This window comes from Aythya fuligula, chromosome 5 (assembly GCF_009819795.1).
Source record: "Aythya fuligula isolate bAytFul2 chromosome 5, bAytFul2.pri, whole genome shotgun sequence".
Lineage (NCBI taxonomy): Eukaryota > Metazoa > Chordata > Aves > Anseriformes > Anatidae > Aythya > Aythya fuligula.
Genome location: NC_045563.1, coordinates 24,571,844 through 24,599,806, shown reverse-complemented (window position 1 = coordinate 24,599,806; position 27,963 = coordinate 24,571,844). Strand labels below are relative to the sequence as shown.

The 27,963-nt window shown below is 36.7% G+C and overlaps 1 protein-coding gene across 3 annotated transcripts in view; it reads right to left on the bottom strand.

The window, feature by feature from the left end:
* Positions 1 to 27,963, bottom strand: part of MIPOL1 (mirror-image polydactyly 1) — a 187,559-nt gene that overhangs the window by 123,309 nt on the left and 36,287 nt on the right. For all 3 annotated transcript variants that reach the window (XM_032188980.1, XM_032188982.1, XM_032188981.1), the window contains 3 exons: positions 18,034 to 18,229; positions 15,070 to 15,205; positions 11,404 to 11,509 (listed from right to left, as the gene is read on the bottom strand). In XM_032188980.1, coding sequence (XP_032044871.1) covers positions 11,404 to 11,509; positions 15,070 to 15,205; positions 18,034 to 18,229 — 438 coding nt within the window. The remainder of the gene's footprint in view (positions 1 to 11,403; positions 11,510 to 15,069; positions 15,206 to 18,033; positions 18,230 to 27,963) is intronic.

Below are 27,963 nucleotides of genomic sequence, written 5' to 3'. Positions count from 1 at the left end.
CTAATGTCATTGAGATCTCAAAGAAAAGCTTCCTTTTCACATCAGCCTAGAGCTTTTATCCCCTTCATTCTTACCTCAGCTGACGTCAACTTTGTTGCCATTATAGGTTAGTTTTTCTACTGTTACTTCATGTTTCTACATTATTGTATAAAAACTTCACACCATATAATATAAAACACTTTCTAATTCTTCACAAAATGGAACAGCAGATTTTGGTAGCAGCTGTATCATTGGCACAGCTTTACCAGATACACTTTATCTGTACCAAGGGAAAAACCCAACAACCAACAACCAACTGAAATACAAGAAGCTCAGATAACCAGGGAAGTAAGATGGGTGAGAAGATGCTCAGAAAAAGCATGTGGAAAGATGAATTAGGAAGATGCTCAAGGTAGGAAAGCAATCCTCTTGTCCCCAGGCTGGGGAAAAGTGTGTTACTGAGGGGTAAAGAAATGTTTATTGAAGCTCTAGCAAAAGAACAAAACATTGCACAATAACAGTAGATGGGACAAAAGAATATAAAGAAAGGCTAAATGTTACTTCTGGGGGTGAAGTTCCTTGTCTCACAAAAATCTGTAGAAGAGCTGCAAACCTAGTGATAAGGCCTGAGGTTTAACAAATTGCATCCTTACTCCTCCAGCCCAGCCCCTGCCCTCCCCAAAAGAAATCAGGATCAGAAGTGCATAGCTTGAAATGTCCACACAATTTACCAAATACTGACCTAACTCTATCTGAGCATTTTCTTGTTCCACAAGAACAACATAACTTTTTTTTTTTTTTTTTTTTTTTTTTTTTTTTTTAAGATCTATTTGCCCCATCTGCAACAAGAAAGCTTTGCTTGATGTGGAAGGGAAAAAATAAAGCATGAGTAAAGCAGGTACAAAGCTGCCTGCGCACACCTTGGTAGGCAGGAATAAGTACACAGCACTTGCAGAAGAGGAGTCCAATGTCTGAAAAGGTAGGTGACTTGGCAAGAAGAAACTGTATGGGGTGGGCAATGCATTTCAGCTCATCAGACTTCCACTCAGGCTGCTGAGGTCTGTGATGGCAGAGAATCTTGTACCTCTGCACTGAGTGCCTGCGTAAACTACACTGCAACCACTAGGTCCTGGCTGGATCTGGAATACACAAGCAGTTTTTTAATGTGTGGTAATTATTACCTATCTGTACTTTACAGTACTCTTTTACTATATTTTTTTCCAGTAAATTATGTCAGTTTATCTAGTATGATGCCAGAGACACTGCACAGAGAACCCCTTCCATAAAGCTGCAAGTGAAAACATTATAAAATTTTCATCATGAAAACAATTGCTGCAATGAGTAGAAAGCTGTCTAAAATAACTGCAGATTTTGTACTTATTACTGTTCTGGAGTTAATTAATTTCCAGATTAATTAACTTCCATCTGGTCTCTTTAAGTGTACTCCTTCTATCAGATCTTATTTTTTCCCCATCTCAGCATGGAAAATTGCCATTTGCTGAATGTTAAAATGGATCTTGAGCATGTGAGTACACTAGAATGTCTGTGTTTTGGTTTATCTATTTCCCTCTCTGACGAGTAATAACCAGTGGCAATAATGAATATATAGGCCTTAAAAAAAATAAAAAAATTATTGCTTATTTGTCTTGAAACCAAAGAAATGTATATATAGCAATATGAAAACACTCAGAGAAAGAGATTTTGCAGGTGACGTAAGCATCCCGCTTATCTGAGATCTCACCATTCCTGATAGCAGCCAAGAGGCTGATTGCCTTGAACAGTGAACCCCACCTAAAAGGTTTATTACAAAATACTGTTTTTTAACTAGTAGCTGTGGAGAACTGACTTAACTTTTCCAATTTAAAAGAAAAAAAAAAAATGAAAAGAAAAAGATACTTAGGACAGTGGCATTTTAATACCATGTAGCAATACTGACACCGACAACAAGAAATGACAAAAAATAGAGTTAAAAATAATAAAGTCCTCATCTAACTCATTTCAACAGGCTACAAAACCTCACATTCCTTTACCAGCCACAGCTTCTGCTGAATTTAGGTTAGACATTTCTGTTATCCAATGCTTATATACTTCTATACTACAATACACTTCTTATGGTATTTAATATTTTTACAAATTTATTTTTTAAAGTATAATAGATACACACTTTCAGGTATTCATTAGTATGATGTTGTTAACAATATGTTCAACATTAAGATTGAGCTAATGGATGAGTCACAGTCAAAAGTCCAGTTCAATTCCTGAAAGCTGCTTAGCAGATAGACCTCCATGCAGACTGCTATGCTTTCAATTACAACTTAAAGACTACCTAAAAATGAATAGAAATAGTATCAGAATTTAGCCCTAGGTTAAAGAACTATGTGGATTATTTCTTTGAAAATTGGGCAAAGAGCTTGGAGCATGGGATAAGGAACGTTTCTGTGCATCTCCAAACAAGGATTCAGCATTATCTTAGCCTTTGTGACCCTGAGGAAACTGTGCTATGCCATGCTGTTCATGTTCAGAAGTCATCTAAATCATAAGATTCATGAGATTCTTCAAATAAGCCACTGAAACACATACATCTCTGGGTTTCAATACAGCAGCAAAACAAAACATTTGATGTCAAATTTAGGAAAGTATGTGGAGTGTAAGGTGTCCATAAAAACATAAAAATCCTCCATATGAAAAACTGTAAAAAAATTATCCAGATTATTATCCCAATGCTTCTTAAAAATGCCAAGCAAAAAATACTTGAGAGTAACGAGTCAGGTTCCTAAGTCCCATTCAAGACATGTCATATTCAGCAAACCACTAGCCCCATATTGGAATGCTCACTTGATGTCTGATCCAATGAAAAAGTAATCCAGCTACTTAGTCACCAACTGCTCTGGTCGACACCATGAGGTTTTTCTTGGAGACCTTCCAATGGTGCACCAACCAACCCTATCCTGTTTATCTTGAGGCCTGACCAACAAGAAACACAAATTCTTATAGTACTCATGTTTCAAGCATGAAAATGACATACAAAATGAACTATGAATGGTCAAGTATTAAGCTAAAATGAATTGCGTTATTTACTAATTCATATACATATAATGATATTCAAGAATTAAAATATTCAATTTCCAAAGTGAAAAATTAAGAAAAAAGAATTATTTCCAATATATATAAATAATGCAATATATACAAATGTGACAGTACTATTTAGTTGCATAAACTTTATTTGCTTTGGAATAATTTAATAACATCTTTTGCCTTGTAACTAAAACCTCTGCATACTCTACAAGAGCTCTTTATTTTAAAAGAATCATCATGCTAAACTCATCAATTCTAAAACATTTTTAGTTTTTAGTAAAGAAAACAATTGTAAACAGAGAGCTTTTGTAAGGTAGATAGCTATTACAAAGTTCACTTAGAAAATCAATATAGCATTTTAGCTGGAATTTGCTCATTAAACACCCACAGCTCTAATGCAAATTATGATGGAATGAATAAAGCAAATACATATGCTTCTTTCTTTTTATTAAATGTAAAATCTACTGTTAATTGCGTCTGGTATGTCATATAAACTTTTCTCCTTAACTATTAAATGGAAGCTTTTACAAAAGTCATTAGAGATTCTCTTTCTTTGACTTGTATAAATTTCAATATTTGTTCAGTAAAGGTTCACAGCAGTTAAATTACATTAACAAATATTATTAGCTACTATGTAAGCCAACTAAGTAAAATACTTATATTGCAGGTAAAACAAATCAATGGGTGTTTACAATAATATTTGGATATGTCCATTTTTAAACAAGCTTATCAAATATCATGTAATTCTTAGTCAAATGAGAGAGACTCAAAGTAGATTTTTTCTTCCCAAATACTCAAATTTGTTTAGTAAGCTAATTGTTTTCTAATATGGGCAAAAGTAAATATGAAGAAGATGAACCATACCGAGTATGAGTTTACTGAGTCAAAGCAGTGTACATATTTTCTTAGTTGAACCTGATTCTTTTGGCAAACTTGTCTTCTACACTTTTAAAACTACCTTTAAAATACAGTAGTAGTGAGAAGGCGTGTTGGAAACCATTCTAGTTTAAACAGTGGTTCACAATGTTCCTAACAACAAAACTTTGGGAGAAGGGAGGGAAGCACAGTTCCTAGGAAAAAAAACTGCTGATTTCCTAAGGTCATCTGTGCTAATGATAATAAAAGAAAAAAAAAATAAAATAGAAAAGGAGAGTCAAGAAAGAAGAACTTGTTAGGATTTACAACATCTACATCAGCAGAAATCACTTAAGAGTACTCATTAAAACATTTATAAACAAGAACACAGGGAAGACCTTATAAGTAGAAGATGACAGCATTACACACACCACTATCTCAGAAGATATGATAAATATTACAATACTATAATAATTGCATTTTTGGATAATTCAGTCTTACAGATGAAGCAACAATATTCTGGACTTTGTTTGAAATCACCTGATGCAATGCAATTATTATTTTTGCTTTGAATACATGATAACAAAGTGATCCAAGAAATACTACAAATAAAACTCTAATTGCTTTTGTAATTAACATTAGTTACAGTAATCATCTACTTCCAAGAAGACATGGTAAGCATGTTTTTCTATTAGTAACAATGTATTATTGCAGAATGTCAAAGTTTTGCAGTTTAAGATTTAGTATTCAAGGACAATGGTTCCTGAAAAATAAGTGACTTGGGATTTTCTATAGCATTGGTTCTGGCACAATCAAAGTAATTTTAATAGTTACTCCCACTGTGACAGCAACAAGAAATACAAATGAGATGATATGTTTTTATATTAAAAAAAAAAAAAAAAAAGGCACAGGGCATATTCACATCTTCAGTATTCAGGAATTGCCTGAAAGAGTCATAACTAATTACTCCAAACTTTTTTTTCCTATGATTCAACTTCTGTGTCATACAGGCATACAGCTCTAACATGGGAGCAAAGGTTGAATACATGAGAAAACTAAGCAAAGAATATTTTGTTTTCTACCTTTTGGAGATTCACGTTATTCTAAAGGAAAAGCACAAACATGAAACAACTTGCTTGTCCAAGTAATACTTAGAATTCAAGATTCCTGTAACATGCTTCTTGTTTATTATGTTGTGTCGCTTCTATGAAAAAAAAAAAAAACAAAACTGTCAGCTGAAATTTATCCTGCAGAGAGGTTTAATTAAAGCTTTTTAGGGATTTTTGTTGTTGTGTTTTCTCTTTGGATTTCTGAAGAGCAGATAGATGGTGTAAGGAATTAGGGAAGTATAAGGGGAAAAGAGGTACAATGAGGATCTGACTTTTCCTTTTCATCAGCCCCCCCATTACTGGGTCTCTGTCTGTCACAAAAGGACCTGGAAACTATCCTTGCTATTTCCAGAGGGGTAAATGTTATTATGTTTTATTTAACCATATAGATATACACTTGATCTCCTTACACAATAACAAACATGCATGCATTTGTAATTCAGTCATATTAGAAATCAAAATTCTGTGAGACTCTTTTTCTACTAGATTTAATGACTCTATGCTCACAATTCTTAAATAAGTAATCAATCATAGCCAAATGAACTGAAAAACAGATTTACTGCATTGCTATGAAAGCCTTTAAAATGTGTCACTAATTGGTCTCTGCGCATACATGTTGCAAAATGCAGATAATCCCTCGAAATGTTCAAAGCCTAAGGCCCTTATGCAGTTCTCATTCAGGTTAATGGCAAACTACCATGAGCTCCAGGGCTGACTGTTGACTTAAAAATAGTGCTGAAATGTTCTATTATGAAACAGACAACTTAAGTTGCTAGCTGTTTTCTTTGAAAACTACCATTCATTTACTTTCAGTTATGACCTATAACTGAAAAATAAAAGCAAAATAATGATAAGAAGATCACAGGAAAACTGCTTAAGAGTTTTCACTGGTCTATACCAGGAATTATAGACTACAAGTCATTTACACCTAAATGTGACTTTATAGATAAAGCAATCTGAACAAACACTGATAGAACACACTGACTTCTTTATTGCTTTGTGTTTGTTGTATGTATTTAGTGCACAGCATTCATCTGCTCCTACATTTCCAATGCTATAAACACAGTGTTCTTAATAAAAGGCTAAGGTTGCTTTGTGGTAACTCTGTATAGGGTGTTCTTTGTGTACTCAGATTCCAATTCAATTAAAAAAAAATAAAGTGGGAAAAGAATAGGAGAGAGTATTATACACAGACCCCAAGGCAGTTCTTGTGAAAGCCAATCCTTGTATGATACTTAAGCCTCTGTTTCTAGTACACTAAACACAGCTGACTTCAAAAATCAAACAATAATGCTGTTAAACTTTTTTTCAGTGAATAATTGCTGATGCCTGAATATTTACTTTAGGGGGGAAAGATATAAATGTTGCATTAAAGTTTGCAAGTTAAAATTTGACAGGTTAAAGAAAAGTTTCTGTAATGCCCCAAGTAGAATATTTGCAGAACTTATATTCTTGAGTAAAACCCAAGCCTTTATGTTCATCTAGCACCATATACTGGGGAAGAGAGAAGGACCAGACTAATATAATTTGCAGAAATTACTAGCTTGCTTTTATGTAAAAACTCTACCCCATAAATAACTTAACAATTTACATTTTAACCTATTACAGCTAATCTTATATTGTCAAATTTCTGCATGCAACTTTTTTGACAGTTGATGATTCTAACAACCTGAAGGTAAAACTAAATTGTTTCAAATTAAACAGTCAAAAAATAAGATGTTCTCACAATGCCCCCACCTTTTTCATTTTTTTTTTTCTTTTTTTTTTCTGTTCTTTTGATGGATTGTCTACGTTCCTGTACAGAGGATTCAAGTCATACAGCTATTCTCAAAATTCTGTTATTTACCAGGAAATATTTTGAAAAAAAATATTCAGGAAGTAGTTTTGCATAAGGAAGCATTAACAGGGAAAAAAAAAAAGCTCATAATTATATGGACTACATAACAAAATGAATTATGCACTAAAAATAAGTTAGGGAAATATATGCATTACCTACTTAAACTGTAAAATGTTATTCATATTTAGGCTTATAAACACGAGGGTTGGGAACTATTGAGTTCTTTTGGCTAAAACCCAATATTGGCCTTATTTCAGTTTAATTGGAAGAGGATCTTGAATTCATCTTCTCCATGAGATATCAGGAACCTGGATTTCTGTTTGTACCAAAGGTTAATAAGAAATGTGTCTGCAAAAGTCAAACAGCATTAAATACCAAAAACTGATTATTATTCTGCAGGAGTTGTTCTGTCATTCATAATCTCTCCATGCTCCAACCTTCCACAGCTAATCTTTAATGGATGACATGCAAGAAAGAAAAATAACATCTAAAAAGGGACTCTAAAGTGAGCTTTGAAGAAATGGAAAATACATCTGTGCTGGAAGTTATTGCCACCCAAAGTTTATTACTGGCAAGATTACTTACTTCCTCTTACTTTATGGGATATTAAATCAAACTTTAAGCTAATAGCCACTTGGATATTTGTTTTCATTTTTGCTATTAAAACCATTGCATATGCATTATTTTTCAAGTTAATTCAGGAAATGCTAAATAACGCTCATGAATAATTTCCACACTATATACAAGAATTCCATAATACCAAAAATGTCAATTCTCCACATTTTAGTACAAACTGACCTGACAACAAGAACTTAATTACTGGTATATTGCTGTAGTTTCCATGAGTTTGGAAGGTATATAACAGATACAACTGCATTAGAAGTATTACTTTACTACCTTCTTTTTTTTTTTTTTTTTTTTCCATGCTGTATTTTCTGTCATTTCCCTGGCATTTCAGAAAGTATATGCTGAATGTTGATACATTTTTCGAGCATTAAAGGTGGTGTGCAGCACCTAATATACTTAGCAGACTGGAGACAATCCAATTCTGCCTGCTGAGTTGACTCTGATTTGAAAAGTATTCAATTTTGATAACATTACCATCAGATATTGTTAAAAAAAAAAAAAAAAAAAAAGCAAATAAAGAAAGAAGCAAACAAAATAGCCCCTGTTACAGAAATTCTTGCCCTAACAGAATTATTGCCCTAACAGAAATTCTGTAACAGATATAATCAGAAATATTTCTGATTATATTTTCCTTCAAAATTATTCTTAATCCCAATATAAAGCAGTGTGATAGCAACACAAAGACCCCAAAAGACAAAGCTCTGCTGTCAACTACGGTATATCTTGTTACAGTAATGGTGGAGGTAACTGTCAGAAGTTCAGGGCTTTGACATTTTTCTAAGTCTAGAGAGGGTACACCATTATGCTCTACCACTGTCACTTACACACAGCAAGCTCTTTACTCTAAAAATTCCAATATACACTGTGTATAATTCTTGTTAGGCTAAAACAAAGTCATTTATTATGTCTGTTGAAAGTAAGATCTGTTCTCTCTGCTGGCTCTCTCTTTTAAAGTAAAGACTTGATTCCTTTGCACCTCCATCCTTAAGTTCCAGACTGTCCTCAGAGGAAGTGTGCTCCTTCTTCCTTTCCCCTCCCAAAGAGGGCACTCATTCCCTTTTCTGTTCAACATATGAAAATTCTGCAGTCCTGTTCTTCACATCCAATTCACATTTGATGTTCCTCTTTCTTTTTCCTGTGCATTATCCTAGGCTCAGTTCTTCTGTGAAGTGCTTTCCCCTTGATATTTCCTGTGTATCCTTCTCTCTTTTTATTCTTTCATAGTGAAACTAATTGTAGTTTCTGACATTGCCTTATATGAGAGGAAACCTAACAGAAGTGCACAAACAGTAGTAACTTGTGGCAACTAAGACCACCAGAAACAATAGTATCTAACAGTTAAGAAACTGCAATCAGAACTGTGAATTTCCTCATGAACTGTGAACTCCAGGATAGAAAAAATAAAAATAAAAATCTTCTGAAAATAAACTATTTATTGCACATAGTAAGCATTCTCTTCTACCTTTACTTTTATTTTTATTTATTTATTTTTTTTAATTCTCTCACAACGTTTTCACAAATTTACACTTTTCCTCTTCACATGTTTCTCTGAAGAAAGTAAAAAGCACAAAATGTCAAGCTCTGGGTTATTTGTTTCTGAGGAGTTCTGCAGTTTAATTTTAAAATGGCCTTTGTCTTCAGCTTTTCTGTTCTTGCCACAGGGCTTGCTTAGGTAAAACCCATCAATTAGAGGGTTCCATTTAAAAATAGAATTGTAATATTCCTCAAAGTAGATAACATTTTATGGTGTACCTTTCTGATGTTTTTTACAATATAATTTTGTGGAGTCATTTTCTTATCATAAAGTCAGTACAAAGTAATAATAAAAATGCAAACACCCATATTTACAGGCTTCACTCTACCATGTGTTATACACTGCAGTAATTAAACATTAACTAGTAACATGAAATCACAGCAGCATGTGTTCTCCTTTCCTCAAAGGACTTAATACATGAGGAAAAAGTTTCTCCTGAAACATGCTGAGTCTTCTTTATTAGGTTATGTCTGTGCATAACAATCCTCCCCAAGGCTTTTTGTGAGAGACACACATAGATCTCCAAATTCTTTTTGGTTCACATCATTCCAGATTTCAAAATGTTTATCCAAACTTGGTAAGATTCTTAGAACAGTAAAATTGGAAGCAAATATCCGTAAGATGTTAACAAGGCTTCTTTTTTTTTTTTTTTTTTTTTTTTTTTTGCTTAAGTGTAAGGAGCCTCTTACCTTTACTCCCAGTATTTGAAGGATTTTATACTTCTTGAACTCATAAAAGAAGCAAAAAGGTATCTTTTTAAAGGCCATCCTAAATATTTCAGCTCTCATTAAAATTTGGCTTACTCTTCTTGGAATAACTATGGAATAACTATGTTAATTATTCTATCCATATTCACGTCATACTGTTTCGGAGGGGATATCATACTCAGGACATAATTAGAAAGTTTAAACAGTAATGCAAGAGAAAACAATTTACTAACAAATATTTCGACTGTATCCATAACAAGGAAACTAATGACACGCATTTCATATTTCTTTCCATGTTTTAATGACCAATGAACACCTATATCAAATAGAATATTTCTGTGTTATAGGTATAGAGGTAAAACACTGTGCAAATATCCAAGAACAAACACAAAACTTTGAATTCAATCCAAACAATTTGCGTTAGCATTCAGTTGCTGGATACAACTATGATATGTTGTTCAGACATTTTTTTGTCTTCTGACAATACAGAAAACAGTTTATCTAAGATGGAATAAAATTAAGTAAAATTATGCCTGTATTTCACTTAAACTTGTTTCCTAATATCTAGTTTCTCCTTTCCCATCCTCCATCACAGAAAATTTAGCAATTCTCTTCCACCTATGATATACACAGAATTCCTGTATTCCCAGGATTTTCATGTTTAAAGTCAGCCGTATGTTTTTTTCAGCCACAGAGTTTATTTTCAGCTTTATTTTCTTAAAGATAGTTACTCCTTACTCTAGTACCAATATTTTTTGGGCAGGTATTAGTACTCACTATCAGTAGTATGTGAATTGTCTGTGGTTGTTTCAGTTTGACCCTGACAGGCACCTAAGTACCACAAGGATATAATTTTACCTATACTACACTTCATTTATGAAAAAATGATATGATTAATTTATAATAGTACTCCCATAAATTTCCTTGAAACATCTGGGGCAAAACCTCAGGATATTTTTCATCCACATCCACACTATACACACTATCACTTTTCAATAATAATAAAAATAGTCAACTTCACCACTTCTGAAATTTCTGTAACCGTAGAATACAATTTTTTTCCATTCTTGTGTGTCTATCCAAAGAACACTTAAGAATATAAGCATGTACTTACTTTCAACTGTAAACTTAAAAACCTTACATTTTGGCAATTTGCATAAACTTCATTCACTGAAGACATACATATCATCATCAGACAAAAATTCATTAACTACCGCAAGAATGGATTTTTCAAAAGTGCAGGTCTATAGCTGAGGTGAATGTGCGACTATCTTCATACACTGGGAGAGGGGTAGTATTGCTCTGAACGAGCTAAAACAATAAGTGGTATTTGAACTGCTGGTTGAAAGGTAGAAGCACTGGTAATCATTATTTCCCCTTGTTTGTTCAGGACCTTCCAACAAAACAAACAACCTTTTTGTGATTGGATTGACATGGTGTTAACAATGCATTTAATGCCCAAATCAGTATGAATACAGGTAAAGCTCCTGCTAATACCAGTACCAGGATGTTAAAGCCACCTATTTTCTAAGCAACTCTAAACAGCCACACACACACACAAAAAAGTCAAATCTTCCCTCCTTTAGCAAATAAAGCTAACATTCACTAGGCCACGTCATATAGCAACCGCGGGTACTGTTAGAGCCTTACAGCCATCTGTTAAACGCTTGCCTACCATACCTGCAATCTTTTCTGCAATCTTAGCTTCTGTAGCTCTCTCTTGCAGTTCTAAGTCCAGTTTTATTGTCTTCAGCTCCTTGTCCTTTTCAGACAGCTTATCCTGAAGCTGAACAGAACAAGTGGACAGTAAGATTCTTATCTCTCAGAAACAGTCAACCAGCAAAACAAAATTTTAAATAATAGTTCTCTTACCAGCAAAATACAAAATCTAGGCTATACCACAGAAATTTATCTATTTAAAGGACAAATGCTTTTTTTTTTTTTCTTTTCTTTCATCAGTTGCCCTATCTTGCTCTCAGAAACAAGCAGCAATGTGCCTGCCATTACTTTTATTTTGGATTCCCCTCTTCAGATATCACTAGCTATGTTTTTCTTGCTAAGGAAGGTCAAAGTTACATGGAATATAATGCAGATGGTGAGGTGATGGTGAAACAGGCATTAGTAGCCTATTTCTTAGCAAGATTACTGACATCACTGATGTCTGAAGAGCCTGTGGTGTAAATGAATCATTTTCCATGTGCATCACCAGACAGAAAACCTACACGCTTTCACATGCTGTGATCTTTCTTTTAATTGGAAATTCACTTAGTCTGTCTTTTGACAGATCTGAGCTTGCCATCATATATTTAATGATGTTTCACAGAACTGCAGAACTGTTGAGGCTGGCAGTGACCTCTGTGTCAGCTGGTTAGCTTGAGCATTCCCCAATGCTCAAGCTTTGAGCATTCCCCAATGCTCAAGCATGGCCACCTACAGGAGGTTGCTGAGGACCACATCCAGCTGGCTTTTGAAGATCTTCACAACCTCTTTGGGCAACCTGTGTCAGTGCTCAGTCACCTGCACCATAAAGAAGTTCCTCCCGGTGTTCAGTGGGAACCTCTGATGTTCCATTTTTTGCCCACTGCTTCTTGTCCTAACACTAGGCACAATTTAATGGAAAGAGTACAGATTTTTCATTTGTCCGGTAGTAACATATGCAACAGTACTAATAGTACAAACAATGCAGTGTTCAAGTAGGATGGAATTTTCCTCCTGTTAACATAGAAATATCAGGGTGTGTTCATTATATAGACCAGAACATGCTTGTACAGAAGCATGAGCTCCAGATTCTGTTCATGAAACACTGCTTTGGTTTTGGTCCTTTTTCATATTCAACAGCTGAAAAACTTGTCATGAAATGCTTGAGTCACCTCAGATCAGGGATGGCATGTTTAATGAAAGAGACCAGGTGTATTCTAGAAATTAAGTTTCAAACTTTAGCAAAGTTTCATCATTTGAACCATGCTATTACATTAGAAAAGCTACAGTTCTGTCCTCATTATATCAAAACACAAGAGAAACAAGGCTGTAGTAGAAGCAAAACATACTTAAATGACAGTCATAAAATACACTGGCTCTTCTGGTAAAAAGCCAACGTCACTACCAAGTGCTATTTCAGCATCAAAAACTGTCAAATTTCTGAGAGGAAAAAATTAGTATTACACTGCAAAAAATAGAAGGCTAATCAAGTTAACCAAAGCAATCATTGAGAAGACACATGCCACTTTCAATAGAATACATGATGATGACTACAATATCTTAAAATGGCAGATGCGAGGAAAAACATACATCCTTTCATTTCTAGTATGATGCTAAACTAAATGTACATACAAATAAAAATGCATAGATAAAAATACATATAAATACAAAATAGAATGCAAAGGAAATGGAAAGTAGATATCAAAACTTTGGATGAAGATAGGTATTTTGATTTAAATGAATAGAGGTTTTACAAGGCACAGATGGCGAAGCATGGATCAAATTCTATTCTATTATTTTATTTTATTCTATTTTATTTTACTTTGTTAGGGTTGTTTGTATTTCCCCTGTGAGAGTGTGGGGTCCTTCCAGTTTTCACTACCTGAAAGGAAGGTGTGGGGAGCTGGGGGTCGGCCTCTTCTCACAGATAACTAGTGATAGGAGCAGAGGGAACAGCCTCAAGTTGCACCAGGGGAGGTTCAGGTTGGAAATGAGGAGACATTTCTGCTCAGCAAGAGCAGTCAGGCATTGGGACGGGTTGCTCAGGGTGGTAGTGGAGTCACCATCCCTGGGGGTGTTTGAGGAGAGGTTGGACGTGGTGCTTGGGGACGTGGGTTAGTGGTGACAGTGGTGGTAGGGGGTGGTTGGAGCAGGTGATTTTGGAGGGCTTTTCCAACTTTAATAATCCTATGATTCTATTTGGCTAACGGCTGAGCTTCTGGGAGACAACACATGGATTAACAAGCGGCTCTGTGAGGGAGAGGATGCCCTGCTGTGGACATCCTGAGGGGCTGGGGGCACCATTTTCCTTTCGAGGCTGAGGGGAACGTGGGGCAGCGGTGGCCGGGCGCGGTGGCGCACACCTGTAGTCCCAGCTGCTCGGGAGGCTGAGCCCGCCAGATCGCTTGAGCCCAGGAGTTCTGGGCTGCAGCGCGCTATGCCGAGCGGGTGTCCGCGCTAAGGCCGGTATCAATATGGTGAGCCCCGGGGAGCCGGGGCACACCAGGTTGCCTAAGGAGGGGTGAACCGGCCCAGGTCGGAAATGGAGCAGGTCAAAACTCCCGTGCCGGTCAGTAGCGGGATCGCGCCTGTGAATAGCCACTGCAGCGTAGCCTGGGCAACACAGAGAGATGCGGGCTCCTTTTGCTGCCCAGGGAAGTGGTGGAGTCACCATCCCTGGAGGTCTTTAAAAGACGTTTAGATGTAGAGCTTAGGGATATGTTTTAGTGGAGGACTGTTAGTGTTAGGTCAGAGGTTGGACTCGATGATCTTGAGGTCTCTTCCAACCTAGAAATTCTGTGATTCTGTGAAATATAATTGGAAAGGAACTACAATACAGAAATCAACTATGTTAACTCTAATGTCAGAACTCTGATTGAAAAAAAAGGAAATAAAACAGGTTTAAGATGTTAAATTTGTAAGAATCTGCACACTGTGACTTTACATAGTGAACTGTTTCCCATATTTAATCTCAGTTCACCATGTTTTTGGGATCAGGCCTCAAAGTAGTTTACTGTTTCTTACAAGCAATATGCAAGCATTAGAACAATAGCTTTTTTGTCTCCTAGCAAGCATTTCAGAACATCTCTTAAGATTTTGTTTACCTCCAAGTATTAATGGGTTTTATCTCTTCCACCATGCTATGAAAATACTACACTGAAGTAAAATGCATCTTCTGTCAAAATATATGAACACTGTAGAGTTCGGTGAAGAATTACTATTGTTTTTGTGTTGACTTACAAGAATTACTGATTTGGATAGTTTTGTAACATGAATGGGATTCTAGCCATTACTACTAATTATTCTGTTGTAATAGTTCCATGTATAATAAATATGTTTCATATATGAACTCTAATCCACAAGCTTTTTTAAGCCAACAAAAACTTTTCCATTAACTTCAGTGTTTTTTTTATCCATGATGCAGGAACCTATGTCACTGATTAAAAAGGTCAAAGGGCTGCATGAAAGATTTTTTAATTCCAGAAAAAGCAGTTGTTAAACAGATACTAAGAATCCAAAATGACTAGAAAGCTACTGATTGGTGCATGTAAATAAATAACAAAACTAAATTAGGAACAGTTTAAAATATATGTTTTGTAAGACAACCATAAACCAGCAAATTCTGTGGTCTGAATATCTCAATTTTACCTTTTTGTTTTTGGCCCTCAGAGTGTCCAGTTCTTTTAGGAGGAATGCAGTTTCTGTCTTTCCACCTGCATCTGTGCCATCCTTCCATGAGGATATAAATTCAGGCAGCAACCTCTTACTCTTTTCTTCTACAGTGCTATTTTTAGGAGGAAAAAAAAAAAGAAAAATAATGCAAAGAACACTTACCCCACCCCTCAAAATATGCAGAAATAAATTAACAACATTTGTTAACTACTGCAAATATATTAATTAGCAGTAACAGGAATGTCTCTCTGTCACTTCTTAAATCTGTTACTCTAAAAGAAAATCTGTGAATATGGAAATATTAAGCAAATATACTAGAGTGCTAAGGCATGAAACAGATGAATATAAATTGGGTATGAAGCCTATAAACAGAAAATGCTTACAGGAAGCAAATATGAAAACATGGAGCAACAAAGCAATGAAATATTTAGGGATCAAATTGATGCTCAGATTAAAAGAATCCAAATTCTTCAGGAGGATGGATAATTCCACATGAAGTAAAATGAGAATATCCAGAAGACAGGATCTATAAGTTTGTATTACAGAAAACTGTAAAATGATGGTGTTACTATAAATATTATATTTGATGGCAGGAATTCTATACTGTATATCCACAGAGTTTTAAGATTATCTAGCCATAGACAGGTAAAAATGAGAAGAGATTCAATTAGCTATTTTTGTAAGGAAGAAGGATGGATTTAAATATTACAGACTTGTAACAATGATCTTTTTTATCAATGGATAGGGCTCACTGTTGTGCTGGCAACAAGTATGAAAACCCAAACTGACTATAAAATGATTTTTTCACTCTCAGCTTAAAATGCAAGCTTAAGAAGCAGCAATACAAACATGATCACAAAAATTCGGTCTCAAGACTTTAATAAAACACCCTGGGTATCCTTTGATAATCACAGGTAACCCAGATCTCACTTCCAGGATGGGAGCAAAATAAATAGATTCATGGATTATAGTGGGCTATCAGTCATAAGAGGTAGCCACAGAAAAACGGTACCTTCTGAACTTCCATTTTAATGTATAAATTACTTTCTTTATACCACATGCATGTCTAATTCACATCCTAGAAAGAAAAGGAAAGCTACCTGCTACTGCAAAGAGTCATCCGCTTAGGTAAACATTTGTTTGTACTCAGCTACCCGCTTCTTCACCTGCTTCCATCTGACTTCTTATTCATATGATTCTTTAAGAAAGAACTTAAGATCTGTACTCTGCATGTAAACGATGATGCAACTCAAAGCACTTCATATATAGGCACTATGGAAATTCACATATAACTAAATGCTTAGGATACTATACTATAATTTAAATGGGACGGAAGGGTACATAAGCTGCTTAACTTCACCTTCAAGATTCTATTTCATCTTTACTCTGTCTAGTGAATTTCATTTTCACTTACTATTGTTTTGGACTGCAAATGATGAATAACTCTGGAGACTATTGGCCAGTCATTTTAAACACTGAGTTGTTTGTTTTTTTTTGTGCGTGTGTGTGTATTTTCCATGTTCAGGATATGCTTCCCATGAACAACTATGAATATACTTCATCGTCTTTGAGTTCCTCCTTCATTTTTTTCTTCCTATTGTGTAAAAGAAAACTTGATAAATCACTTGCTGGTGTACTAAGACCATCACCTATAATGCAAATCAACACTGACTCAATATTTCCTTTTCTGTTTGTATGAAGTTATTTTCTCATCATATATTCTAATTGCAAACTATTTGGGGAAGGACAGATTTTGTGCAGTTTATACAGTCTCTATCACAATGAGGTCTTGGTCTATAGCTTTGGAATCCTACGTGCAGATACAATGGTTCAACATGCTAACTGCTGTGGGAAGTTAATCTCAATGTTCAAAAGCCCAGCCTGCTTGCTAGCATGAGTGACACTGTCGAGGGTAGGAGCAACAGACTTTGGCTGACACTATGCTGGGCTTTACTTAAGCACTCAAACATTTGGCTTTTAAAGCTGGATGCATTGTCCAAGCATCATATCCCCGGCTTCAATTAAAAAAAAAAAAAAAGGCAACAATGCAGATGGAAAAGTACTATGGACTAATTTTCTTACATTGGGTCTCCATTGGATCATTCTGAAGATAATAAAAACAGATGTAGAATCTCTGTCAGACAGGTGAAGAGCTAGAGTAGACTTCTCAAAAGCAGGTCACAGAACTCTGCAGCCTTGATCTCATCTTCAAAAGCAACTTGGTAACACTTTTAACGCTTGAACTTCAGACTGCCTATCACTCAAGACTGATAACATTCTATAGTCAGTACGTACCTGCATATATTATGTCACATACTGCATGAGTGTTTATGTTTCTTAAGATTGCAGTACAGAACCACAGCTCAGTACAGAAGTCAATGACAGAATAAAATCTTCAGACTTTGTATTACACTTCAACCATATTCGTCCTCCAGATTCCTGCCACAGACTCTTTACCAAGTATTCAATACAGCTTCACATCTTTGCTCTTCCAACTTCACCTGGATTTCAACCTGATTTATTCCTGCTTCCTAGCTTATATCACCAACTAACTCATCATACTTTGGGTACCCTGGACTTATGGTCTAGACTTAGATCACCTTTTCTAATTCTGTTCAATACGCATTTTTACAATTCTCTGAAGTGATCACAGTTAGTTGAAATATTTACAGTGTGCCTCATAAGCCATTGCCATGATCACATTTTGCATCAATGCTGGAGAAGACACTGGTGAAATGCTGCATTCCAGGTTAACCACAGTTATATCAGCTATCCACTAGCACAAAATGTTTATACAAATTGGGATTTCCCAGTCTAAGTAAAAAGAAGACATGCTGATTCTCATCTAGGAATTAAACTTCCCTATTTTTATCAAAAAATCATAGATATATTATCTATATTATGAATATAGAAAAAATATATTTAGGGATTTGTTTTTACCTTAGTTCTGCAGGACTGGAATTACAATCACCACACATAGTTGGGGGTCCTCTTCTTTGACTGGTTATTGACAAATCTGAAAGTTTCAATGCTTCAGCTTCTGCCTGGATGAAAAATTCTGCTTTTTTTGATGAATTCTGATGAAGTTGAAATTCTGCACAGAAGTCTTCTCTTTTCTCTTCTGAGATGCGCATTTCTAATTGGAAATAGAAGTGAACATATTTTTTAATTTGGAAAAAAAATTACAAATTTCGCAGAAGGGAGAAAGAACTTTAGTTTCCCATTCACAGCCTCCTCATTCCACTAAGGAACATGTGTTGTACTCCTTCAAGCACTGAGGCAGGAGTTACTATCTATTTACTGGATTTTTCTCACGCAAACCTGAAAAATTCTTCATTTCTGAAACCCTTTTCCCCTTCAATGACTGTTTAATGTAATACCGACCCTTGCATCTACCTATCTTCTGTAAAAATCATTTCTACCCTGGATAGATGTGATGAGTTTCTGCTCTAAACAGGTACAGTTTCAACTTGTAAACTAGAGTCTCACTTGCTTTGAGGTCATTTTCAAATCCCGTTTGGAATTTGAAATAACACTCTTTGAAAAAGAGTATTAGCAAGCTGTAATTAGCAGCAAAAAAGTCCCATTGTGCATTCCTGGAAAGGATGAGCTAGAGGCTCATACAACTAAAGAACCTTGAGAATGCAAAGCACAAATTGTGTCAAATGGAAGAATGATCTGATTATAATGTTGAGTGTAATACGTAGTTCTCCTAAGCCTGGCCAGTAGATATTTTTAGGATACATTTCTGATATCAAGGTATTTAAATGGAAGAAGGATCTACATGACAAGAATACTCTTTCATAAAGCAAGAACAAGTAACTTTTAATTATAGAATTATATTAAAAATTACAAGGAAGAAGCCTAAAAAAGCTGAAAATGGAAAAAAAAAAAAAAAAAAAAAAAAGCATATATTATTCAAAGGTTGAGAAGACATGGTGGAGCTTTAGCTTATTTAATAAAGTTTCCAAAAATTTCGGATAAATTGTACTTTATATATTCTTTGATCCAACTTATTACTGCCTCCTCAGAAATAGTAAGAACTGTCTGTGCACTAGCAATCATCTACAAATAGCCTGAAAATACACATTAATCAGTGTCAAGGTGTCGTGCTGCATATCAAAAAGAAAAGCACAGATTCCAAGTCAAAAATAAAGAAGCATGTCTGTAAAATCTGTTGACTTCCTAAAAGAAAGAATGGCACAAACAGTGGCACAGGCACAGAGAGATGGCTTCTTGTAGCTTGACTTAAGTTGGTTGAAAAGGTTTGTATGCAAAGCTGTGCATTACTATCTTGTGGAAATGTTTTTGTGCTCATGGCTGATCTATATTCTCTGTATCTACTTCAGTGTAAGTCCTCTTGAGTCTACTCTCACCATTCCTCTAAACTATAACCACTGGTTTTCATACTAGAAGAACAATAGTCAGCAGTGCAGCAGAATCTGTTTCTGAGTAGTAATAAACATGAGGGAACCATAACTTTATAAAACATTCATTTGTAAGTATAACCTAACACTGCATCCAGTATTGTGCTTCCAGTACTGTGATTGAAACATGTTTCTCAAATCAGATCCTTTCACAGCTAATGCAGAAATTGAACATAGCCACCTCGATTCTGAGCGAATGTTCACTGGCTCAAAATCCTGAAGGTTTGTGAGCATAGATTCCTTCAAAGACCTGTTACATTTTAAAACTGGATTTAACCTCTCGATTCTCCTTGTAGCATATAGCAAGGATGATCTCTAAAAGAACATGCATTAAAAAATCATTGTTTATACTCTAAGAATCTTCCCCAGCTTGGGAATTGCAACATACATGGCTAACTTCTGAATCCTCTCTAGTTATTACTATCTGAAAATCAGCCTAGTTTGAATTTTAATACTTGCAAAACATTTTATAGGGAGGCATTCACCTGGTTGAGATGTTTCCCATTTGATCTATATTATAAAGAACTGCCAGTCAAATAAATCTTCCTGTCCACTTCTCCTGTTTAAGACACAGTCATCTGTGTGTGCGTATATACGTATACATACACGTATATATACACAAATTAAAAATGTTGCAAATTATTCTCTCACATGCTGAAGGGCAAGCATAATGCTTCACTTGCTTTAACAACCTTTCCTCCCCTTCTCCTTTGGCCATCAACGTTTTCTATAAGCCACATACATTTGAAGTGCCTTGGGTAAAGCATGTTACATTCCCTGGAGGAATTCAAGCACAACATAACTGTTGCAACAACCAGTGACTGTATTGCCATAAAATTGCTCCTAGTTTAGGCATCACTTTCCTTTCACCAACAGCACGTGGAAGAGTTGAAGAAAAAACTTTTTGCTCTGTAATGCTAAAAACATTAGATGAAGTTATGTACCACATTTACACTGTTAACATGGGAATAATTAACTACATATTTTTTTCTCTTTTCACATTTTTTGTTTTTATAATTTGCTACTTTTAGTGCCAGGACTTTCAAGAGAGTCCACAGAATCACTGAAGTTAGAGGGACCACTGGAGATCACCTGATCCAGTGCCCCCTGCTCCAGCAGGGCCACCCAGAACAGAGTTCCCAAGACTATCTCCAGGCAGCTTTTGAAGACCTCAGTGGAGGGAGACTCTACAACCTCTCTGGGCAATCTGTTTCAGTGTTTGATCGCCTTTATAGTAAAAATAAAACCAAGACCTCTTCCCTTGTATTCAGATGGAAATTCCATCTGTTTTTATTTGTACTTGTTCCCTCTTGTCCTGTTAATGGGCATTACCAAGAAGAATCTGGCCACTTTTTCATTCCTTTCCATCAAGTACTTGCATATACTGAGAAGATCCCTCATCCCCCCTGGCCCAAGACTTCCCTTCTGCAAGCTCAGTCTCAGCTCTCTTGGCCTCAAAAAGAAAAATATCCACTGCTCTCTCCTCAGAGGCTAAGTCACCTCATTCTAGAAGGTTACCAAGTTGATTAAGCACGAGTTCACCTAAGTAAATTCATTTTCGCTACTCCCAGTTGCCACCTTGTCCTTCATGTGCCTGGAAATGGCTTCCAGGATTAGTTGTTCCATCACCTTCGCGGGGACTGAGGTGTTGCTGACTGGTTTGTTGTTCCCAGCATCATCCTTCTTACCCTTTTTGGAGACACGAGTGACATTTGCTTTCCTCATCCCTAGGCACCTCTCCCAGTCAACCAAGATCCTTCAAATACAATTGACGGTGGCCTCAGAATAACATTAGCCAGTGGGTGCATCACTTGTGGGTGCATCCACTAAGGCCCCATGGACTTATGTATGTTCAGTTTAAGTGTTACTTAACCTGATTTTCCTCAACCAAGGCTAAGTTTTCTTTATTCCTGACTTTCCCCTGGTCTCAAGGGGGTGGGACTCCTGAAGGTAGATCTTACCAGTAAAGACTGAGGTGAAGACAACATTGAGTAACGTGGCCTTTTTTTTTTTTTATGTCCTTTGTCACCACAGCCCCTGCTGCATTTAAACCCTGGGCCAACATTTTCCCCCCTCATCCTTTTGTTCTTTAGATACCTGTAGATACCTTTCTTGTTTCTCCTCATGTCCATTGAGAGGTTCAACTCTAGGTGGGCTTTGGCTTTCCAAATCCCATATCTGCACAATCAGACGGCTTCTCTGTATTCTTCTTGGGCCACCTGCCCCTGCTTCCACATTTTGTATGCTTTTTTATTATGTCTGAGTTTAGTCAGGAGCTCCTTGCTTACCCGTACAAGTGTCTGACCACCTTTGTTTGATTTTCTGCTTGCCAGGATAGAGCATTTTTGAGCTTGGAGTAGGTGATCCTTAAATATGAACCATCTCTCTTAGATCCCTCTTCTCACTAAGACAATATCCTATGTAATTCTTCCAAGCAGATCTAAGATGATGATCTACTCTCCTGAAGCCCATGGCTGAGGTCCTGCTTTTTGCCTTGTTCTCTCCTCTTCATATATAGAATTGCCATTTAATAACAACTGCAGCCAAATCTACCTCCCGCTTTGTCACCCACGGCCTGTTCTTCCTTGTTTCTAAGTATGAGGTCCAGAAGAACACCTCTTTGCTGGCTCCTCAATCATTTGTGTCTGGCAGTTGTCATCAAAGAACTCCAGAAACCCACCTCAATCACTTGTGTCATGCTATGATCAGCCTTCCAGCAGATTATCAGCATCACTGCAGTCCCACATGAGGACCTGTGAACATGAGGCTTCTTCCACTGGTCCGCATAATGATGTGAACACCTGCAGATGAACTCCTGGTTAAATCCCTAGGCCTATAAAGATTGGGATATTTTATGCCCCCTTTCAATTGTAAAAGAAACCAGCTGAAAATAAAAGAATTTATCATGGGACTATACCTGTTTTGGCATTTATTACTGCTAATGCTGCTTCTTTAAGCAACTTACATTTGCTGCACACCTTTTCATCCAAATTCAATTCCCTCAAGGACATAGGTAAGACTGAGAAGCATTACAGCAAGCCTGTAAGTGGCATTCCTGGAAACATTAGATGAAACACAGAGGCTCTGTTTTTCCCCCTGATGGCTTTGTGAAAGAGAGGAGGACAGCAGCCTCATCCCCTCTGAATTAGAAGCACTCTGCCTAAAGGCATTAAGGTTAGAGGGTTATTTGCTTGTTTAATAGAGCTGCAATTCTTTTATTAATTATTATTTTTTAAGTTTTATCAACATGCTAAATTTTTCAGTAGAACGATTTGGGGAAGATGTTTGAAACAGTCAGATCAATAAGCATAGTAATTCTTTTATTTTTAAAAACACTTCTCCATTTAGCCCGTGATCTACAGCACACTGTTCCCCAACACATGTAATTTAGACCTTGATACATGATAGATTCTTGTCTTCCTTTTAAACCAAGTAGCAATGCACGTCAGTGCTTTTCTTCATGCCTCCTGCAAATTGTATTGTGCACTAATTACCAATGCTGCAGAGACACACTGGGGAGTAAGTAGCATTTGCAATAATCAGGCTGCACAAGGAACATCAGAGAAAGCATACAATAGCCTTGCAAGCTTTGGAAAAAATGCTGTAGTTTTCATTAAGTGGTATCACCGCCATTGATTTTGGTTCTTGAGTATACTAAACAACGTATTTTCCATACAGAATTGAACAACTTCAGAAGCCCATATTAATATTTCACTATAGGGAGAAGCTGATCTTCTGTTTTATGTATTTATCTTGAATGAATACCTCATTCACATTGAGGGAAAGAAAGGCAAATGTTAGGAAGAAGGAATATAAAGACACTAGAATTAAAGCTGGGAATTGATTGTGATGGAAGTAGGGGGAAGATAACGCTGTCATGGCTTGAAATAGTAAAGCTAGGACAGAATTCAATGCTGCTAAGCTGGGAGTGGTTGAAAAGTCAAGTAAAAACATTAAACCTAACACATTTTCACAGAACCACAGAATTGAAGTGGTTGGAAGGGACCTTGAAAAATCATTGGGTCCAATCCCTCTGCCAAAGCAGGTTCCTTAGAGCAGGCTGCCCAGGGAGGCATCCAGACGGGCCTTGAATACCTCCAGAGAAGGAGACTCCACAACCTCCCTGGGCAGGCTGTTCCAGTGCTCTGTCACCCTCACCGTGAAGAAGTTCTTTCACATGTTGGTGCAGAACTTCCTGTGCTCTATCTTGTGGCCATTACTCTTTGTCCTGTTCCCACAAACCACTGAAAAGAGGTTGGCCAAATCCCTCTGTCTCTCACACCTCAGGTATTTATACACATTGATGAGATCCCCTCTCAGTCTTCTCTTCTCCAAGCTGAACAGACCCAGGTCTCTCAGCCTTTCCTCATAAGGAAGATGCTCCAGGCCCCGTATCATCTTTGTGGCCCTCCACTGGACTCTTTCCAGGAGATCCCTGTCTTTTGTGTACTGGGAAGCCCAGAACAGGACACAGTACTCCAGGTGAGGCCTGACCAGGGCAGAGCAGAGGGGGAGGATCACCTCCCTTGACCTGCTGGCCACACTCCTTTTTTATGCACACCAGGATCCCATTGGCCCTCTTGGCCATGAGGGCACACTGCTGGCTCATGGTCAACCTGTTGTCCACCAGGACCCCCAGGTCCTTCTCCTCAGAGCTTCTCTCCAGCAGGTCATCCCCCAGCCTGTACTGATACATGCGGTTTTTCCTTCCCAGGTGCAGGACTCTACACTTGCTCTTATTAAACCTCCTTTGGTTTCTTCCTGCCCATCTCTTTAGCCTGTCTAGGTCTCGCTGAATGGCAGCACAGCCTTCTGGTGTGTCAGCCACTCCTCCCAGCTTTGTGTCATCGGCATACTTGCTGAGCACAGATACTATTCCTTCATCAAGGTCATCGATGAAGATGTTGAACAAGTCTGGGCAACTGAAGGCAGCCACTATTTCTCGGAGCTTTTTCCTCAGAAAAGAGGGATTGGCACTAAGAGAGGCGAAAGTAGAGCATTAGGGGATCCTGCAGTATGGAAACTGATAATATGGAAAGAAGCATTGAAGATGTAAGTGCACAGGAGGCAGAGATTCACCCACAAGGCTAAGAAAGCAGTAGCCTCCCTTGTGCACCACACACCACGTTTAGCAGTCCCATCATCCAGCAGAAGCTGGATGGGCCCTTCCTCTCCCATCTGCACTTTTTAACATCCCACAAGCCAAAATGCTGTGGTCAGCTCAGATGTTTGCAGGAGGGATCTCTGAGAAATAAAAATAAAGGAAAAATCAGGAACAACAACAAGAACTGAACATGCATACATTAGTGCAAAATACATGGTTGGCTACAAATCTCCCTCTAGTTGATTATGGGGACCCTGGAAGCCCTTGTGGGTGCTCCAAGCCAGCTTCACTTGCTACCTCTATCTTCCAAGTATTCATTTTAAGGCAGTCTGTAGCACAGACAAAGCATGCTCTTGTCTACCTGCAAAAGACTGCATGAATGAACCCCTAGAGGTATGGCAGTAAGAAACAGAATAGGAAAATCAGTACAACCAGGAAGGAGGAGAATGAGCCATACAAGTTTTGGGAGAAAAAGCAAAGCTGACTGCAAATAAGGTAGCTTACTCTTCCTACATGATACTGTCAGATTAAAAACTTTTGAAAAAATGCAGAAGAAACCATGGTGCTACATTTGTGGAACTGACTACAAACTCAGTGACTAACCTCCCCTAAAATTTAGTGGTTAACAAACTAATTAATTGTTAACCTATAGTTTTTCTTCAGCTTTGATCTGTTTTGTTTTTCTTTTGTTTTTGCTTTTGTAAAATAACAAAAACTGAATTTCAAGTACCAAAGGAGAATAGTAATTTACCAATTAAAACAATCAAAGAAAGAGCCACCACAACCCTATACCAAAATAACCTATTCCCACTGGAAAGCAAGGACACAGTAAAGTTTAAAAATACTTCTTACTCAACCTACCTACAAACCAAGCATCTACCTCAACCTCCTGCAATAACTGTCAAGTGTGCCAGAGCTCTACTCAAGAGCTTCACCTTTTTATTTTTGCTAGACTAGATGGTCTTCTGTATTAACTTTCCGGTTATCTAGAGATTTTGTGCTTTAATAATATCACAAATTTCTGAAAAGGTGATTTTTGTTGGATGCATATATGACAATGCACACGTACTTGTGAATGTTTTAACAAGCTCTTCGGACAGCACTATACAGTTGCTGCATTAGCAAAAAGCAATCTGTACTTGCTTCATTTGAAAAAATGGATTATGGAATTGTCTTAAATTCATAATATCTAATGCCATTTGACTTGAATTCTTAGATAAAAATACATACAAATAAATATAAATTCTACATTAACGTTGAACTCAAAACTTGAACCTGATAACTACCAACTTTTCTAGCTATGACAAATTAGTACTGTGGCTTCATGAACTGAAAATGACAACTCAGCCTTTCTGCCAAAGACAAGCATCCATTCACTTGGCTGTATAACTACTGCAACTTCTACCAAACACAGTGCCTGTGAAAAGCTCAGATGACTCAACTGTTCACCGCATACTGAATGATTAAAAGGCATAAATCCTGAAAAGGAGTGGGAAGCACAAAATTAAAGGATTTTATAGGCATAAATATGCAAAGAAAGAAAATGAAGCTGGTGGGAGAAATCTAATCCTGCTCCTTGGCATAAGTGGAAAGATAGGAGTTGGTTTAGGATTTATGCATTTTCAGAGCTTCCTCTTTCATTCCTATTGAAGTTGACACAGACACAGCATACATGATTTACATGCATACCTCAAAGAGTATTCTATTATTTTTAACTTTTTGCTCAATATTTTTTAACTTTTCCACAATCTGCAAGCAAGTTTTCAGAGTTAATCCCATGGCAAGATGCTGCACTTATTTTCACGAAGAAAGTAATTCCTGTTCCTGGAAAACAATTACAAGAGCTCAGTACAAAAAGTACAAGGTCAAGATGTGTTTTCTCCAAAACAAACAAAAGTGCAGCTTTACTCACCTTTGGTTTTACTACAGATTTACTTATGTTAGCAATCACTTAGCCCCCTTCAATGCAGTGTAGTCTACTGAGAACCAATAACTTGCAACTAACAGCAAACAATTATCCTTTTATGACACACTTTTCCTAGTGTTTAAAAAAAATGGACAAATTATAAGGTGATTATTCAGTAAGATTCAAAGTGTCTCACTTGTGTTGCAAAGCAGAAATACAGTCACAGGAACCTAATAACATGTGAAAACTGAAATCCAAATAGTTTTGTAATACAAAGTTAACAGTCTTTATTTTTCAGTGCTCTGCCTAGCCAAAATGTCACTTATGAAAAGTGCCAAGGGCTTAGCACTTATGAAGAGGAAATCACCATATAGATGCATTGTACACTCAGTGCCCCAACAATCATAACTCTTGGCTATGCAGAGAGCACCATGGCCGAAGTGAAAAGGATGAGGTAACTCATAGTGAGACAGGATATGTGCTCTTATTTTACAAAACAAATGACAAACTCATTGAAATAAATGTTGAAAACAACATTTTCTGGACACTCTCAAGGTGTTTTGCAAAGGATACATAAGCACCATGATAGTAATTTTAAAGTGAGCAAGATTGATGCATACAGTGTGATTAATGAAGTAATAGGCTAAGGTCATCAAACAAGCCATGGTAGAAATAAAGCTGCAGAAATCCAAGGCACCATTCCATGCTGGATCTTGGAGGCTATGCTACCTCACTGGCAGCCCTTCTTGTTTCTTTCTCCTCCTCAGAGACCTGGAATTCTTTTTCTCCTCTGTCAGAGGGGCTTAAGGAAGCCTGAATTCTACAAAATGCAATTAATTTCAAATGGACTCCAAGAAAAAAAAAATCACTTTTACTTGTGAATGATAAAGTAGTGTTTATATAACCAAAAAATTAAGAGGAATTTAAAATAGCTAGGTTGGTATCCTTCTGCGCTCCTTTATAACAATGATCTTAATTCACATGACAGACTGTAGTATTTCTACATTAGAAGACAGATGTGCAGCGTACAGCATATACAAACTTCTTGTAATTCCAATAGTAGTCAGAAGAAATGTGTTTTTTTTTTGTTGTTTTTGTTTTTTACATTGACTATGGTTTTAATACAGAAAACTTTTGAACAATTAAAACTGTTTTAGAAGTCAGTCAGATTAACAAAACAATGCAATTCAAATGCTCAATCATTGGCTACAGTTAAACATTTACGAAGTCCAAAATCAGTCAAGAAACCCAATGTATTCTCATTGGAACTTTATTGAAAAAGGTCTCTGCAAATGAAGTAAAAATAACCTACATTATATTTTGTCTTAGCTTGATCTAATGACACACACACACACAGGCCTGAAAATACCTTTTTGTCAACTAAAATACAGACAAAACTCAGAAGCTTAATGGTTCATTTTTTAATTCCTTAA